Source organism: Balearica regulorum, chromosome Z (assembly GCF_011004875.1).
Source record: "Balearica regulorum gibbericeps isolate bBalReg1 chromosome Z, bBalReg1.pri, whole genome shotgun sequence".
NCBI classification, from domain to species: domain Eukaryota; kingdom Metazoa; phylum Chordata; class Aves; order Gruiformes; family Gruidae; genus Balearica; species Balearica regulorum.
The window spans coordinates 7618024-7634655 of NC_046220.1; the positions used below are offsets into that span (position 1 = coordinate 7618024).

At 40.5% G+C, this 16632-nt stretch overlaps 1 protein-coding gene across 6 annotated transcripts in view; it reads right to left on the reverse strand.

Moving 5' to 3' along the window:
* Positions 1-4485, reverse strand: part of ATG10 (autophagy related 10) — an 89521-nt gene extending 85036 nt beyond the window's left edge. For 5 of the 6 annotated variants that reach the window (XR_012833134.1, XR_012833135.1, XM_075740807.1 and 2 more), the window contains exons 1-2: positions 4054-4448; positions 2414-2539 (exon numbers count right to left, since the gene is read on the reverse strand). Coding sequence is in view for 4 of the 6 variants with exons in the window: in XM_075740807.1 (XP_075596922.1) it covers positions 2414-2539; positions 4054-4221 (294 nt within the window). In the remaining 2 variants the exon portion in view is untranslated. The other variant, XM_075740810.1, reaches the window with a different exon arrangement.
* Between the last annotated feature and the right edge of the window lie 12147 nt (positions 4486-16632).

Below are 16632 nucleotides of genomic sequence, written 5' to 3' on the forward strand. Positions count from 1 at the left end.
TGAAATCAGTCGCTAAGTTGGCCCATTAAAAAAAACCAAGCACTTACATTTTTTTTTTATATGTGAGAACAAAAATCTATCTCATTTGCTATTTCCAGCAAAGCTTCTTATTTCACAGAAAGTTCAAACTTTGACCCATGCATTAAATTCCCAATAGAGGCTCAGAGCATTTTTCTTTGTTGAATAAAGCCTCACAAATATAGCCTTGGACTGAAATCTGAAGTTTAAAATGGTTGCCTGTAAGAAAGGGTGCATTATAACACTTGGCTAGTATTTGCACTCTTTTAAAAACTTCTAAATAGAATGCATCTAAGGCCAAGATCCTGCTTCTTACTGAACTTCTGTTTCATCTGTGATGAAAGGGTTACAAATACTGATGTACAATTACTTATGTAGAAATTATTGCATACATTTACTCTGGGACTTCTTCCATTTCAAAATGGTACAAGCATGATTTTTCTCCCCAAAATTCATGGAAGCATGGGAAACCAATAAAGCCATTAAAGTTAAAAAAAATAAATAAAGCTACAGCACTAAATTTTCTACAGCGGAAAGAAGAAATACAATAATGACATTAATATTAAGAAGAAGAACTATCCCAAACCATCCATTATTGAAAACCAGTCAGAGTAGCAAGAGAACCTACATTGCCAACACATAAAAAAAAGCGTGGGAAAAAGAAATGCTAGAAACATGTGGATTTATTATTAGTCAGGAAATAACACAAACATTCAAAGTAGAAAAAGCAAGTATTCAAAATATTTCTGTTGTTATTACAGAACAAATACAAATTATGTAGCCATAGGCCGTAACTACTATAAAATTTTTATTTCAGCAGCGGTTAAACAGGACATTAGCATGAAGTGGCTATCATTAGGTATTTTTAAATCAGTACGTAGGAACTGCTTATTTTCTTTAAGTCTTCAAGCACTGTGGAAATTTCAGAGAACTTTGGAGAAAGCCAGTATATATTAATACATCTTTATATACTGGCTAATTTGTGTAACTATATACATATTAACTTGACATCACCCCAAACAAAATAATAGAAGATGTCATACAGAATTCAGTAAATAAAGACATTTATACAGTAAATGTAGTTATTTTTTAAGAAAAATAGATTTTGTTAGGCTAACTTAAAAAGATGTTCTGTTGATAACCATAAAAGTTTTAACAATATATGCTCAGACTTCCATAAGGTAACTGTTGATTCCACAAGTAGAAATCAAAAAATCAAAATAATCCCACACTAATCTGACACACGCTAAAGGATGAAAAAATTATTAATTCACAGATCTCAAATGTAACTTAAAAAATGGGGAATCATCATAGAAGAAGTGATTCTAATGGGGTCCAGTGGGACTAGTCTTGGCCCTGTGCTATTTAAAATTTGATTAATGACCTAAAAACAATACGTAATTATTATCGATGAGGTTTTAAAGTTATGGGGAAGGAGCAAATACTGAGGATTGATTATTAATACAGGTAGATTCTTCTGGTTGCTGTATGCAACTAACATGTATTTTAATATAAAATATTAAGTCATACATCTGTAACAAAGACTATGTGCTATTTCATCTTAAAGGGTTAAAGTGATCATTGGATATATAACCACAAGCACTTGTCCAGAATAAGAAGGTTTGAATTTCACAGTGATACAACATTTGTTGTCTAGTTCTGCCCACAGCTGAAAAAAGGATTTTTATATACTGGAAAGGATTCAGAGGAGATCCAAAAGAATGATTAAAATATTGGAAAATACATCAAATAGTCAGGGAGCTCAACATGTTTTGCCTTTACACTGACAAGGTTAAGGAACGAATTGGTCTGAATCTAAGTCACAAAACAGGGAGAGTTCTGATAAAAGAAGGGTCCTCAGCTTAGCGGACAAGGTACACCTACCAATGGCTAGATGGTAGGTGTACCAAGGTGTACCAAGGTACACCTACCATCATTCAAAGATGAAGCTAGGCAGTTAAGATTAAAAGTAACAGCTTTTTTTTTTTAATTCAATTTTAAGCATAGCCAACCATTCAAAAGGCTTGTTAAGAGCTGTGACTGTTTCCCCATCACTGGGAATTCTGAAAATGAAGACTGCATAATGTCTTAAAAGACATTTTCTGATGAAAACAAAAATCATCTCAGGTAATCCTACCCGTTTATTACACAAGTTGCACTCAGCCATCCCAGCAGCTGTTTCTGGATTCATGAACGCTATTCAATACATGCACTGGCCAAAATCCTCATGTAAACCACCTATGCACTACTTTGTTCTTGGACTAGCTACATAAAAAGCCATTTATTTCATGTGTCACAAACCCCCCTTTTAAAGCATGTTCCAGCTTGTGGTGGTTGCCAACAGCTCAAAAAGGCCAGCAAGTGTATCTAAAAATTAACACTATGATTATTTTACCTTGCTAGTTCTCCACTCCCAACCATCTCCTATCTGCTGTGAATGTTTAATAAATTCTTCACAGTACTGCTTGAATTTCTTTTCTTCCAAAACAAAGTCCTCTTCACCTGCCATGCTACAGGACACCTGCAGAGCAAACTTAATGTTAGTACTGACAGATGAAACAAACACGAAAAACTTTCGCGGATTTATAGCAATTGAATAGTAAAATAACAAAGCACTGTGGAAAAAAACCCCACTGTTTCTTTAAGTAAAACAAAGGCACGTCTTCAAGTACATTAGAGAATCATAGATACACAGACTGGTCAAGGTTGGAAGGGACCTCTAGAGATTGTCTAGTCCAATCCCCAGCTCACAGTAGATTTAACTAGAGCAGGTTGCTCAGGATCATTTCCAGTTGGGTTTTGATTATCTCCAAGGATGGAGATGCCACAACCTCCCTAGGGAACCTGTTCCAATGTTCAATTGCCATAGCAGTAAGTATTTTTTCTTCTGTTTAAATGAACAAAATTATGGATCAGTTTGTGCTCGTTGCCTCTTGTGCTTTCACTGCATAGTACTGAAAAAAGTCTGGATCCATCTTCTTTATTCCCGCCCATCAGGTATTTATACACATTTGTAAGATCCCACTGACCTTTCTCTTCTCCAGGCTGAAGAGTCCCAGCTCTCTCAGCCTTGCCTCATGTCAGACACCCTTAAATCATCTTTGTGGCCCTTCACTGGACTTGTTCCAGTACGGCGTTGCCTTTCTTTTTCTGGGAGCCCAGAGCTGGACACAGTACTGCAGTTTTGACATCTCCCTAGCAGCATGGTCTAACTGGCGACCAGAAACCTGAATACACTTGTGGGCTACTTTCATGGGTCTACCTTTTCCTTGGAGAACTGAATGGCTCCACAAAAGCTTAACAACCTCAGTGTTTGTGGACCCAGAGCCTACACGATGGCCATCAGAGTACAGCCAAAACAACTGCTCCTGCTCATGCCAGCAGTAGAGCACTCAATGGCTCAACAATGTAGCTTCAGGGGATTATAGCATGCTTCAAGTGAGCACCCTTCGAATGCTTCCCTCCCAGGGTCTTAAAGATACCAGAAAAACTCTCTGAAGAGAATCTGGCCAGTTTTACTTTTCTACCCCTTTCAAAGAGGGTGTATCATAAATACGGCTGTTTCAATGTGTTTATAGACATCAGGCATCACTGCAGCACCACATACAAATACTCAGTAACTGTTACAACTAGACCACACCTTTTCTTAACAAAGGAATACAAAGGACATGGCACCTCATGCAACGTTCATTTTTCAGAATCTGGCCCTAAATCACAACATCATCCTGTATGCCCATGACATAATTTACACAGCACTGGAAAATACATTATTTTCAATGCCAGCTAATCCAAACCCCTGTTAATCTGTTCATGCTACTTGGATGTCAATGTAAACGTCTCTGCAATTTCCCAGTCCACATGAGATGCTAAGTGCACATAATGAGAGCGTAGTTACCACATACGTTTTAAACAGAGCTACGTGCTTTAGGAAATTAGCAGCTGTCAAGAAGTAAGAGGCTGCTGGCACGCGTGCAGCCCGACTCCCTTCCTTTTCTTAAACTACCCCGGAAAGAATGACGAGCTGATTGAACCAACCCGTCCCACCCGGCCACGGGCCCCGCAGGCACCAGGCAAGCCCCGGCCAGGCCCCCTCATTGCCCGCCCTGCTCTGCGGAGCCCTTCCCGCCCCTCCGGGACGGCTCCCCGGGCGCGGCCCTCGCCCCCCCACACCCCCCCCAGTTTCCCCGCTGGAGGGGCTGCCATGGCCAGGCGATGTCCACCGGGGCAGGCGGGCGCCCTGTGCTGGGGGGGTAAGGTAGCGGCGCGGCCCGGGGTGAGACGCGGGCGCTCCGTCCCGCCTGAGGCGAGGCGAGGCGCGGGGCAGGCCGCGGCGATCCCGCACGGAGGAAGGGGGCCGCAGCCCCAAGGACGGCCCCCGAGAGGGGCGCAGGACGGGGACGGCGGGAGGGAGCAGCCCCGCCGCGCCGCCCTCCACATACCGTGCCCACCTCCTCCCGCCTGCTCCGGCTCGCGCGCCCGCACCGCTCACCGCGCATGCGCGCTCGCAGCGGACGGCGTCCGGCGAGAGGCGGCTGCGCATGCGCGGCGGGAGCTGTGTGTGGCCTGAGGGCGGCAGGGGCAGCGCGGGCGGGAAGCCGGGTCTGACAGGGCTGTGTGTGTCGGGCTCCGGCCGTTCTCCCTCGGGCCCCAGCCGCCCTCCGGCCCTTACGTGTTCGCCGTATGAGGCGGTGAGACGTGAGCGTGTTCAGCAGAGACGTGGTAGCTCAGCAGGCCTCTGGAAAGGCCCAGCTCTTCTGTCAGCCCCCTTCTCCAGCCCTTAGATAAATTTAGTTCAGGCTGGCCTTCTTCCAGAAGCTCAACAATGCCAGTTTTATCTGAATCTTTCTAATTGGTTTCGCAGGCTTAATCACCCTTTTCTCCCTACAGTATAAATATATAACGTTACTACTTTCTCCTAACGAAGATGAGGAAGGAGGAATGTGAAATTAAAATGGCCAGGTCACCTGAGCACTGACTTGTACAATGGGGGTAAGCAGAAGAGTAATCCAAAATGGTTATACAGTTGTCTGGATGAAAATAAGAACAAATGCAAGGTCTCGCCAAAACTGTAATCCTGAGCTGCTTCCAGGAGATAACCAGTGTGAATGTCAGTGTTCATTTTGTTACCCAGCTGTGTTCTCTTTATAATTGCTTTTAGATCTCAGAATTTGGTAGATACGCAGAAGCTGTTGTGCTACACAAATGTTAGAAGGATTATTTTTAAATTTATGAGTCTATTAAGCCATACCTTCTCCAGTAGTAAGGTCCTATCTGGCATGACTAAGCTATCCAGACTACTATGTGCAGAAAGCACTATATTTCGATAGACTTAAATGGAACGTGAAATGTTGGCTTTACCTATTCAGCTGTAAACTGTCATTTTAAAGAGTTTTATAACTGTTGCATTAAGAGTCAACAAGAGCTGTCCCATCAGCTCTGGAGACCATGCTGCTCAGTGGAAAGCCTCCATATGCAAATGGTGCTTTGCTCTAGCTGGTTGCAACGTGACGTTCTCCAACTTGTACAGTTCCTAATTTGCTTGTAATTTGCTGGGTGTGGAGAGCTCACAAGGGCCAAAGCTTTTTGCTGGAATATTCTTGAGGTAAACCATTTTTCTTTGTTCTCAAAATTCCATTTTCTAAATTTTGGCTGTTAGCAGCCTAGTTCTTCCAACATGTACCATGATTCATGTTTTAAAGATAATTTTCACTGCTCTTTGTGAACAATGCAATGTTCCAGCTAAGTCTGTAGTTTTCAACATTAGGTATATATAAGCAAAGTTCTGCTTCATTAAGGTATTCTGGAGAAATATTAATTGTGTGACGTGCCGTGAACAGATTACAGTATCTCCATAGATTACTATTTTGACTGCATATGTTACTTTTGAAAGCAGTTGCATAGCTTGGGTGATGCCATTATAACTACAAGCTGTGACGCTATAGTCATTATTTAATCATCAGAATTAATTATTTATATTCTTCTTCACTGTTTCTTTTAAATGTTGGTGTTTTGAATTTTGGTAAGTAAACACTATGTTGTCATCCAACCCTGAGTTTTAAAGGAGGATTTTTACAGTGTGGAATATATTGTGTAAACCATTTTTGCTAACAGAAAATGCCTGTGGTGTTGAAAAAATGTCATGTAATGTGCATTGCCTTGGAAGCTACAGCTCCTCATTTCTAATTTTAGCTTTGTTACTGTCTCTCTGGATTTTCTTAGGGAAGAATCATTGGATTTAAGACATAGCTCATTTAAAAAGTGGCTGATAGGGCCCTGATTTTGCACTGAAGTTAGCAAAGGAGTTAGTTGCCTTGACTGGCAGTTTTCAGAAAACTAAACCATTGTTTCCATATATTCAGATCCATTTACTTTATTTAAAATTGTGAGTACACAGCCTCTGTAAAAATCAAAGGACATCCAGTAACTAGGATCTCAACACTAGCGGTCATTTTTAAAGAGTATAGGATTTAGCCATACTGTTGGGAGTATCGCAAACAGGCCATATTATCTACAAACCTTAAACTGGACATAGACAATAATAATAAATAGTTGACCTGAATATCCTTTTTCAGGACTTGCTGTCTTCCTCATGATGAGCATAACTAACTGTCCTGGTTTTGGCTGGGATAGACTTAATTTTCTTCATCGTCGCTAGTACGGGGCTCTGGTTTGGATCTGTGCTGGACACAGTGTTGGTAACACCGGGATGTTTCCGTTCCTGCTGAGCAGTGCTCACACAGAGCCAAGGCCTTTTCTGCTCCTCACACCACCCCACCAGCCAGTGGGCTGGGGGTGCACAAGGAGTTGGGAGGGGACACAGCCGGGACAGCTGACCCCAATGACCACAGGGATATTCCACACCATATGACATCATGCTCAGCGTATAAAGGACTAGGGGAAGAGGAAGGAATGGGGGGAACATTTGGAGTGATGGTGTTTGTCTCCCCAAGTCACCATTACCTGTGATGGAGCCCTGCTTTCCTGGGGATGGCTGAACACCTCCCTGTCCATGGGCAGTGGTGAATGAATTCCTTGCTTTGCTTTGCTTGTGTGTGCAGCTTTTGCTTTACTTATTAAACTGTCTTTATGTCAACCCATGGGTTTTCTCACTTTTACCCTTCCGATTCTCTCCCCCATCCCAGCCCAGGGGGGAGTGAGTGAGTGCCTGCGTGAGGCTGAGCTGCCAGCTGGGGCAAAACCATGACACTAACTCTTCATGTTACAGAAGTTAGAAAGTCTAAAACACTTTGAAAACTGTTAGCCTCCATACATGATTGCTAACAGAAATACTTTACATCTCTGTGTAAACAGGATGCTGTACCTGCTAGAGGTGGATTCTAATCCTGGTTCTGCTACTGACAAATTTGGGCTAATTGTTTCAGTTTTCTGCGTCTGTTTCCCTTTTTGTCTGTCTTCAGAGCAAATCAGACTTAACGGTATATTCTTGCAGGATCTGCTGTCAGCTTGGTCATCTCCAGTACCGTTGCCAGGACATTTCAGTAAGTTGCAGTGAGTGCCTCTTTATCAAGGGAAAGGCATTTGCTGCAGTTCTAAAATTACTTGACAAGAGGTCCCAACATGGGGGTTTCTCTCCTTTTCCTTCTCTTGCCTGTACTCTGAATAAATGCCTCAGGTTTCCATCTCATCTCTGCCATACAAAAGCATTAATAGTCCTGTTCCTTGTGTTACTACTTAGATGTTTATATACTCAAATGCATAATAGGTCATCAGACTGGTTTGGTTTATTCTAAATATGTTAATATATATTAATATTAATATACTATCATCTATTGCTAATTTTTGAGACTAAAATACAGTCATTGTAGCAACTTTGTTGGCTGGAACTTTTAGAACTGAACTCAACAAAGATCATGGAGAATAATCCTTCATCAGCCAGGCAGTGAACTGAATGATCTCTAAAAGGTTCATCTCTTCATCCTGTTGTTTGGTCCCAAGAAACACAGCTTCATTCAAAACCCATTGATCAGTCCAGCAGCTCAGGCAACACTCGGCTCTCCAAAGAAAAAAGCTAACATTACAGCTCTCAGACTGATAGAATTAGCATGATGTACATTCAGTTTCACAAATCCTTCTTCGTATGGTTCAGGTCGTGAGCAATTCACAGTGGTTCTAATGCTATTTCTTCCACTTTGGTTTTTGATTAGTCTTAATTTCTGATGCTGGGCAATGTTGCTAAACAAAAAGTGGTAAGAATTTAATATTGCCAGTGCCTGGTAGTACCTGGGTTGCAAAGTTTCGTAATAAAGGAATATTTCCAGGTGAGCAAAATAATAAATCATGGTACAGCCAAAGTAAAATGCTCACGAAAGCATCTCATGAGGCTATCCAACAGCATGTTCAAACCCAACATACCATTTGTGATATAGCAAATAGTTTCTTCATTTGCTGTACTAATCTGGTCACAGGAACAAATGTGCCCTATCTACAATTTAAGAAGGATTGCATATGCAGGCAACATCTGCAAAAATGAAATACTGGACTTCATTCCAGTTGAAAGTGATATTAGCAATCATTCACCATGGCTGACTGCTTAACTGAAATCTCTTCATTGTCATTAAATTAATAGTGCTTATGGAGATTCTGCACCAATAATACATGTAAGAATTAAAAGTAAGATATTCTGCATTCTTCTGCTTCATTTCTTTAGGAGACTTAATAGTTGAAATTGCCCTGACAGAACTTGGTAGGTAGAGAGTTACTGTTTCAAAATTAATGGAGTTACAAACCTTATTTTCCAATAATCACAATAATAGTACACTGCGCTTATGAAGTAGACAAGTAGTGTTTTTTCCTTTTGCTGGCAGAAAAAGAGGAATTCAATAACTTGTTGAAGGCTGTGAGGACTGTGTTAGGCAGGCAAATGGAGCTGAATTCTGTAGCTGCATGGTGTGTGCCTTCAACATACTTGCTTTTGGGCCCTGTGCTTGTTCTGAGAGAAAGTTCAAAAGGAAACAAACTGAGAGGTATACAAACAGCATACATTTTTCATGAGTATTTTTATTCCACTCCAGCAGCCACCAACCATCACTGAAGAAAGTACTAGCATAATGCAGCAATTGTTGCCACCTTCTGTTTTTGGCAATATTCCCACTTCTTTCTTATTATTGTATTTAAAAGTTTAATAATTCTTTCAGGCTTCAGATTTTTTTTTTCCATTTGTTTTGTATGCTCTTCTCTTACTGTTATTCATGTTCCATTCTTGGTTTGGGGTTTTTTTTTTTCCTATTAGAGCAATACATATTGAAATCGACTTGAGACAGGCTACATATGAAATACTCAGGTCATTAGTATAAAAGATAATAGCAGTTGAAGGCCTCAGAAGTGTTGCTCCTAAGCAGGGAAATTGGATTTGGGGGATGTTGGGAATAATGAGGAGGAGTAATTGATACAGAAAGATAAATTTTTAAATCGGCTTACAAGTTCATGGTCAAAACAGCATTAAAAGATCTGCAGACAGTGGAGCAAAGGTCATTATAACACAGGATTATATGAAAGTACAATAAAATACTGGTAGAACCTATAGTAAATATATATAATTGTAATAAATAAGCATGTTACCGTCTGTCCCTCTTGTTTTATTAAACCGGCAAACCTATGCTAGCACTCTCCAGTTTGCTAAAATCAGCAACTCAGAAACCAGTTCAAAGTACAATATGTGAAATATTTTTCAGGATGCTAGTTAGACCAGAACTAGGATTCATTTAACACATATAAGGTAAATAAAGCCTAGTGCGAAGCTCCAGAGTAAATTATTCCAGTTATTCATCTAGTACAGGTCTGCAAGCCCACATATAAAATTAGCAACTCATAATTAACACTGAAGTGAGTCAAGACAGGCAGATACTGATGCTAGGAAAACAGGACTTTATTCTTGATTCCTACAAAATACTATGAACCTAAAATTATGTAATGTAACACGCAAAGCTGTGTTTTAAGAACATTTTCCTCAGATGATTGATAGAAAGGTCAAGATGGAATCTGACTGGATAGGAAATAACAGGCAAGACCAGACCAATTATCATCTTCTTTGTGTAGAGGAAAGACTTGGAGCTTAACTTGAAGGTTTACTGTAAAAGTTAGGAACTCTGTTATTTATCTGTCTTAACTGAAGAATGAGAGGGAATTTCTTCATGAATGAAGAATGACAGATTGTACATTGTTTTGTAAAGTAATTCAACAACAGAAACTATCCAAAACTGAAAAAAAAATACAATAAGCTTGCCCTCTCCACTATTATTTTTGCAGAGAAAAATATATGAAGAAATTGTCCATTTAGAGGCCAAGGAAAAAGAAACACACGTAGTAGTGGACATCACATAATGTTACTGATTGTTCATCAAAAATTACAGATGAATTGCTATCATTACAAGGCAGATATTTTTGAACAAATGAATAGTCACAAGAATTCAAATTTCACCAAAATGCATAAAACATTAAACAAATGCTGGTTTTTAATTAATCCGATAGAAGATGTAACACCAAGTCATATTTACTAAGATAGTCTGTTTGGGCACCTCTTCCTGACCAATCTTGACTAACATGCAGCTACTGAAGAATCGTATGGGAAAGAGCATCCAGAGGTGATCTTGTCTGTCATGGCAAATTCCTGACTGCCGGCAAGCACCCTCATCCAGGGAGGTTTATAGCAGTAACTCCTTTGCGCTTCACTCTTAACACGCTCTATTGAGATGCAAGCCAAAACATACTCCGAACCCTGCCTGCAACACAAATCGCATGATGAATTGGGACATTAGCCTTACCTGTACTGGCACTGTAGCGAAGTGAAAGAAAGCTGAGGAGACTTGAGGTCACCTTTCCTCATTTCAGGCTGCCTAGGAGACAAACTTTCCCTTACGGTCGCTCTAATTTACGCTGGCTGAAATAATCCCTTCAAGGCTGTTTTCTAATCCATAGCAAACCCTTTTCCTGCCTCGGAACCCCCTCTGAGTATTTAACATGCAGCCAGCAATATCACGAGAGGTACACCTGTTAAAAAGTATTATGTATAGTTTAGTGCATCTGGTATCCCAGCAAGTTTGACTTAACGTATGTTGTGTCACAACACACAACACACACAACACACAACATCCTGCACCCTAGGGATTTATATGGTTTTATTTCAGGATTTCTGGGGATCATTTTGCTTTGCAAAGCCTTGTTTTTCCCCTTGTGGTCTCAAAGGGGGAAATAAATGGCTTTCAGGGACTAATGTTTCTGTAGCTGACCGAGGTCCCGGATAGCTCAGGACATACTAAGGGACTGGAAGTGCCCCCAGTTTGTCCTTAAAGAGTTATGCCAGCCAAAAGAGCCATGCGCTCTAGCTCAGTAAAGGCTTGATGGATGATAAGGACAGTGTTTTGAACAACAGTGCGGAAAGTACAGCAAGCTCTGTGACACCAAAGTAATGAGCCCTTGTGCTTATGCTCGTAGACAAAATGAGGTCCTTCCCAGTAATGTTGTTACCATGGAGTATTACCGCTCCCTGTTATTTTAGTAACAACTAATTTCTCTTACTAAAGATCATGAAATCCTTGTCTAACTGCATAGGTTCCAAGAGGAAATACCTACCTAGCAGTGGAACAGTGGAACTGGAGCGTGCCTTTGGCTGACTAAAGACTTGTTGGCGCTGTGAAAATAACTTCTCATGTCAGGTAGGTAAAAGCTGTGGATATGACTCTGGACTTCTGCACCCTAAAAAACATTCGTTGGGCTATGAACGTGGACTTACAATAATGAAACTAAACTGATTTACGCTGTCATAAAGTATGCCTGTTCACACCAGTGCAAGTTTCTGAATGGCAGACTGGAGATACATCTATAAGAAATTTACAAGTTTACATGGAACAAATGTTATTAAATATCTGGCAAGTGCAGGTGTATAGCCTGCCTGGTGATGGTCTTTCCGTTACCAGTTCAAACCCACTTTTTTTAATGTAAGCTAAATAGGTGCAGGAACAAAGTAACCTAAACTTGGAACTTGAAGTTAATGTGCAACAGAGAAAGCAATAAATAAAACTGCAACCAGACCGAGTGAGGATTGTGTTTGCTGCCTGGTGTGCCCCATGTCTGTCTTTCCTGATACCTCATCTCACATCTGTTGCACTGGTTCAAGCAGAGGGTCAGGTGTATTGGCCTCTTCCCACGCCAAGGCTGAAGGTGTCTGGTTCACAGGAGTCTAAATCCCGTAGAGTTGTGTACGGCGAGGAACAGGAGGCACTTGCACTTGCACAGCCCTTGCACAACCAGCCATAGATGTGGTACTCGGTGAGATCCACTGCAGATATACTCAATGACTACACAATTCTTCTGCAGGCCTCTCCTCCCTGAAGTTAAGGCCTTTTAACATTTTATGACTCTCTAGCATTCCTGATACAACAGATGTGTCTGCCAAGGAGTGGACCAAAGGAGGGGCTCACTTGTTTTCCTGAAATGGGCTCTCCTGCTGCTGTTATCAGAGACAGACTAGTCGGCTACATGGGCCCCTGGTCTCACCAACCAGGCTGTCTCTCACCTTTTTATTTTCTGCTGCTGATTCCTTTTCAGAGCTGCTGAATCCACCTCCTCTATTCCTCACCCAGTGGTACTGCTTCTCAAACGCATTGTCTATCATTCCTTCTTGTTTTCTGCACAGCTGGACTGTTCACTTGTTCAGTTTTTCAAATGGCATAGCTACCTATTCTTATTTGGAGATGCCTGTCACAGAAATGGAAAAAAAGACAATTTATCCAGTTTGATGTAAAGCACTGGAGAAAAGCCCCATACTTTATTGTCCTCATCAACATAAGATCACGTCCTCTAACTTAACAGTTTTAGTATTTTCCCATTTGTGAGAAACCTAGCAAGTGAACACCCTCAGCATGATAAAGAACATCATAATCCTTTCTAAAATTACATTTCTTTTATCATATAGCATGTATTACAAATGGAGAATAAGGTTGATTCCTAACACATCTTTTATTGTCATGAGTCCTGTTTTCTAGACTTGCTACTGAAATTATAAATGTACTGAATCCTTCAGAATGCAAGACAAACATGTCATTTCAGCCAGTGATGGGGTTCTCATAAAGATATGCAAATGGGATTTTTAGAAGCCCAGTGGAAGAACATAATATCAATTAATGGCAAGTTTAGAAGTCAGTCTGCCGAGTTTGTTTCTTCATCAGTTTGGGCTGACAAAGACAATTCTCATTGCCTGAAAAATATAGCTAAGTGTCACCTGCTAGCATTGGAAAAAACCAGAAGCCATCCTGATAAAATGATGAAGTTAGCAGTGAGCAATTGACCATTCAACTGTCAGTGAACTATTAATTAAAATATTTTTCTTTACCCTACAGAAAGGACCTGTCATTTCAAAGGGGGAAGGTAGCATGTGCTAAAATATCATCTCTGTACTAGACTTCACAAAATTCTCTGTTAACTAGGATTAGTTAATATGACACTCATGCTTTTGTTTATCCTTATTTGGACAAGGCTAAAGGCTTTTTTTCATTCTCTTGAGTTGTTATACTCCAGAAATTTAACAGATCTTCAACATTCAAATCGGCTTTTAAATTAATGAGATATTATCAAATCCAGTTTGTATTTTTTTTTTCCCAGAAAAACTGTACATTTATTCAGGCAGAGTTTAACTTTCTGCAGCAAACCATTGAGTATATCAAGTAAGGTGATACTTTGAATGGTGCTGGAATACTTCCTAACCCTAAAACTGATGATGATTGCCACTGCAGGAATGAGTGCAAAAAAAAAGGATTTGTAGGGGTCCAAACCACTGTCAGTAGAATTTCAAAATGAGTTATCTTGCAGTCTCGGTACTCTTTTTTCTGAATACTCACCTTGTAATTTCTTACTTCTTGTCTATGATTCCCAAACGCACTGACCCAGTTGACCAAATTTACCCTGACAGGCTGTAACTCCACTTCGTTCACTTATATTTACTTACAACACTGTTACACTGCGCTGGGATATTTCATGCAGGGAAGGTGTAGAGGTTATCCAAACCACTTCCAGTCCTGAGCTTCAGCCATTGTACTTTAGCCTCATGCAGCTTTTTCACAAGGTAAATAATACAGTAAGAGTCAAAAGAAAGTCAGGAGGACAAGAGGATGAATGGCAGACTGTCACTGAAATTGGAATGATTTATTTAATAACACTGTGAAATAGCATGCTTTAGCTTCACCAGCTCATCAGCATCAGCTCCCCTAATCTGTACATGGCACTGACAGCTGCTTAACATAACAAGGAAATCCACGGGCCAAATTCACCTCAGGTGTAACTCTGCTGAAGTCAATGAAGGTATGTCAGAATTAATTTAGTCCAGCAGTTACTCTCCATTATCTGGAGTAATGGTGGGTCTGCAACACCTGATGAATGAAAAACTCTGGTAATATAGGTACTGTGGCACGTGGCTGAAAGCATCAACATGACCGTGCGTGGAAATAACTGAGATCCAGCCAGCACAGGCCCAGAACTGGAGGTGAAATGCTGCAGAACTTCTCAGGTGTCTTTGTACAGAGCCCCAATGTGCTGCGGGCCAAGTACACACTGCAGAGCTAGCGTGTCCTCCCGGAGCACAGAGAAGCATAGTGCAAAGGTGCAGGAATAGGGTTCCCTCTGGCCACGTTTACTAGCTGCATTTCAGCGTCAGCCATCAGAATGAGCCTCCTTGTAGCTGGAGGACAATGCTGAGACGTTGTGGCTGGATCTGCACAGAGCTGACGTGGATTTATAGGGAGGTTTAGCTGATGCACAGCTAAAATATAGCTTGTAAGTCTTTAGCTTACATATAGCTCTATACCAAAATGGGCCACATCTGGGATATATTGTCCACAGATAATTGACAGTTAACTAGATATGAATCAAACTAAATCATGTTTAAAAGACAGATTTCTTTTCCTAGGAATTTTCATGAAAACAGCCAAAGTCAAGAAGGAAAGCCAAAATAAGACGTAAATTTAAATTGTGGATCCCTAATGTACAAAGTATACATATTGTATGTGATTTGTAATTTGGAGGCCAGAGAGGTAGTAATTCTGCATGTAACAATAGTGGAATGTACCCCCAAGCACCAATTCAAATAAGACCCACCCAGCAGAAGTGGAGTGCTGTTTTCCCAGCCCGGTTTCTTTTGTCTGCCATCTGGAAGGCTTACACAAATCCAGGTCACTTTCTGCTTAATCCCCTTTATCCCAACACTTTGTAACTTTTCCAGTCCCCTTACCTGCTCACAGTCAAGCAACATGGCTTTAAGGATGGATGTATTTTGTTTATGTAAAAACATTTTCATGTATGTTTGTAACAGCACTTACCAATGTTGTCTGTCTGGTAAATGTCTTCCCTTTTTTAGGAAAATGTTCAGACACAGAAGCGGCTAAAAGCGGTGGTTAGCACCCTGGGAGATGACAGCTCTTTGCAGATATCCAGAAGTTGAGAAACAGCTGCTGTATCCTGTTCTATCAACTGGAGGATTACTGGGGGCTAGTCACGAGGGTGGTGTCATCCATTTTCAGCTCACATCTGCTTCCATGTCTGCCCCTGCCTCTCTCCGTTACCTTCGGCAGGTTACTTGCTTCTTGTGGTTATGTTGATCTAACTGTGGAATGAGGATGAGGATGATAATGTAATATGAAGATTAACTCAGTAGTACTTAAGGCCCTTTCAGACACTCAAGTGAAGACATGGCTGTATAGAAAATCAAAACATAATTATTATGAAAATGTACATTATTGTTTAGAGTAAAAGAGAATCGAAGGCAGGATGATGAGATAATCAGAGCACTGGAACTGAAGGATTTTGAGACATGATATTAAATAAAGAAAAAACAGAACACTTAATTTAGCTTAGGGAGGGTTTTCTTAACATGCATTGTTCATTTTCTTCATGATTATTTTTTTTATATCTGTATCTGAAACAAGATGTAAGATGTTGCATTATGATTGGAAATAGGAAGTTGTAAAATAGCATTTTAAAGGCCTAATCTTGTAACTTCACAATCCCAGTGAATATAACATTAACAAGGTAGGTCCTTACTGGTTTATTATTATTGTTATATCACCAGATAAAGGTCTACTGGAGACAATATGAGTTTATTATAATTGCGAGACTTTTTAAGAATTATGTAATCAAAAAGTACTTGAAGATTTACAATAGTTGTATTTATTAGAGACAAAAGGTCCAAACTAACCTACATTGCCCTCAAGTCCCCTGTCTGATTACTTCTGTAACTCATGTTCTTTTTCAGAGAACATTTAGCACTTCATGAAATGGAGTATCTGCAACTCAATCCAGAAAAGGCTAAAGGGATGACATTTATAAAGCTCAGGTTGCCACAAATCAGATTTAACTATAACTGTACTGCGCGTGATGTAAAGTCAGACATAAATGAGATATAACACTAACAGACTGGAAGTTATATTACCCTGCATTTCATTTATTGAACTTTAAGTTATCTGCTTGTTTAGATTACACAGTATCATGAACATTCCAGTAGCAGCCCTCTAGTTGGGACTTCTATTTATAGCATACTCTCTTCTCATTGGATGCCCCTCCACATTAGTTTCAATGAGGCAGTAATTAGGCCCTTAAAGCAGAATTAAG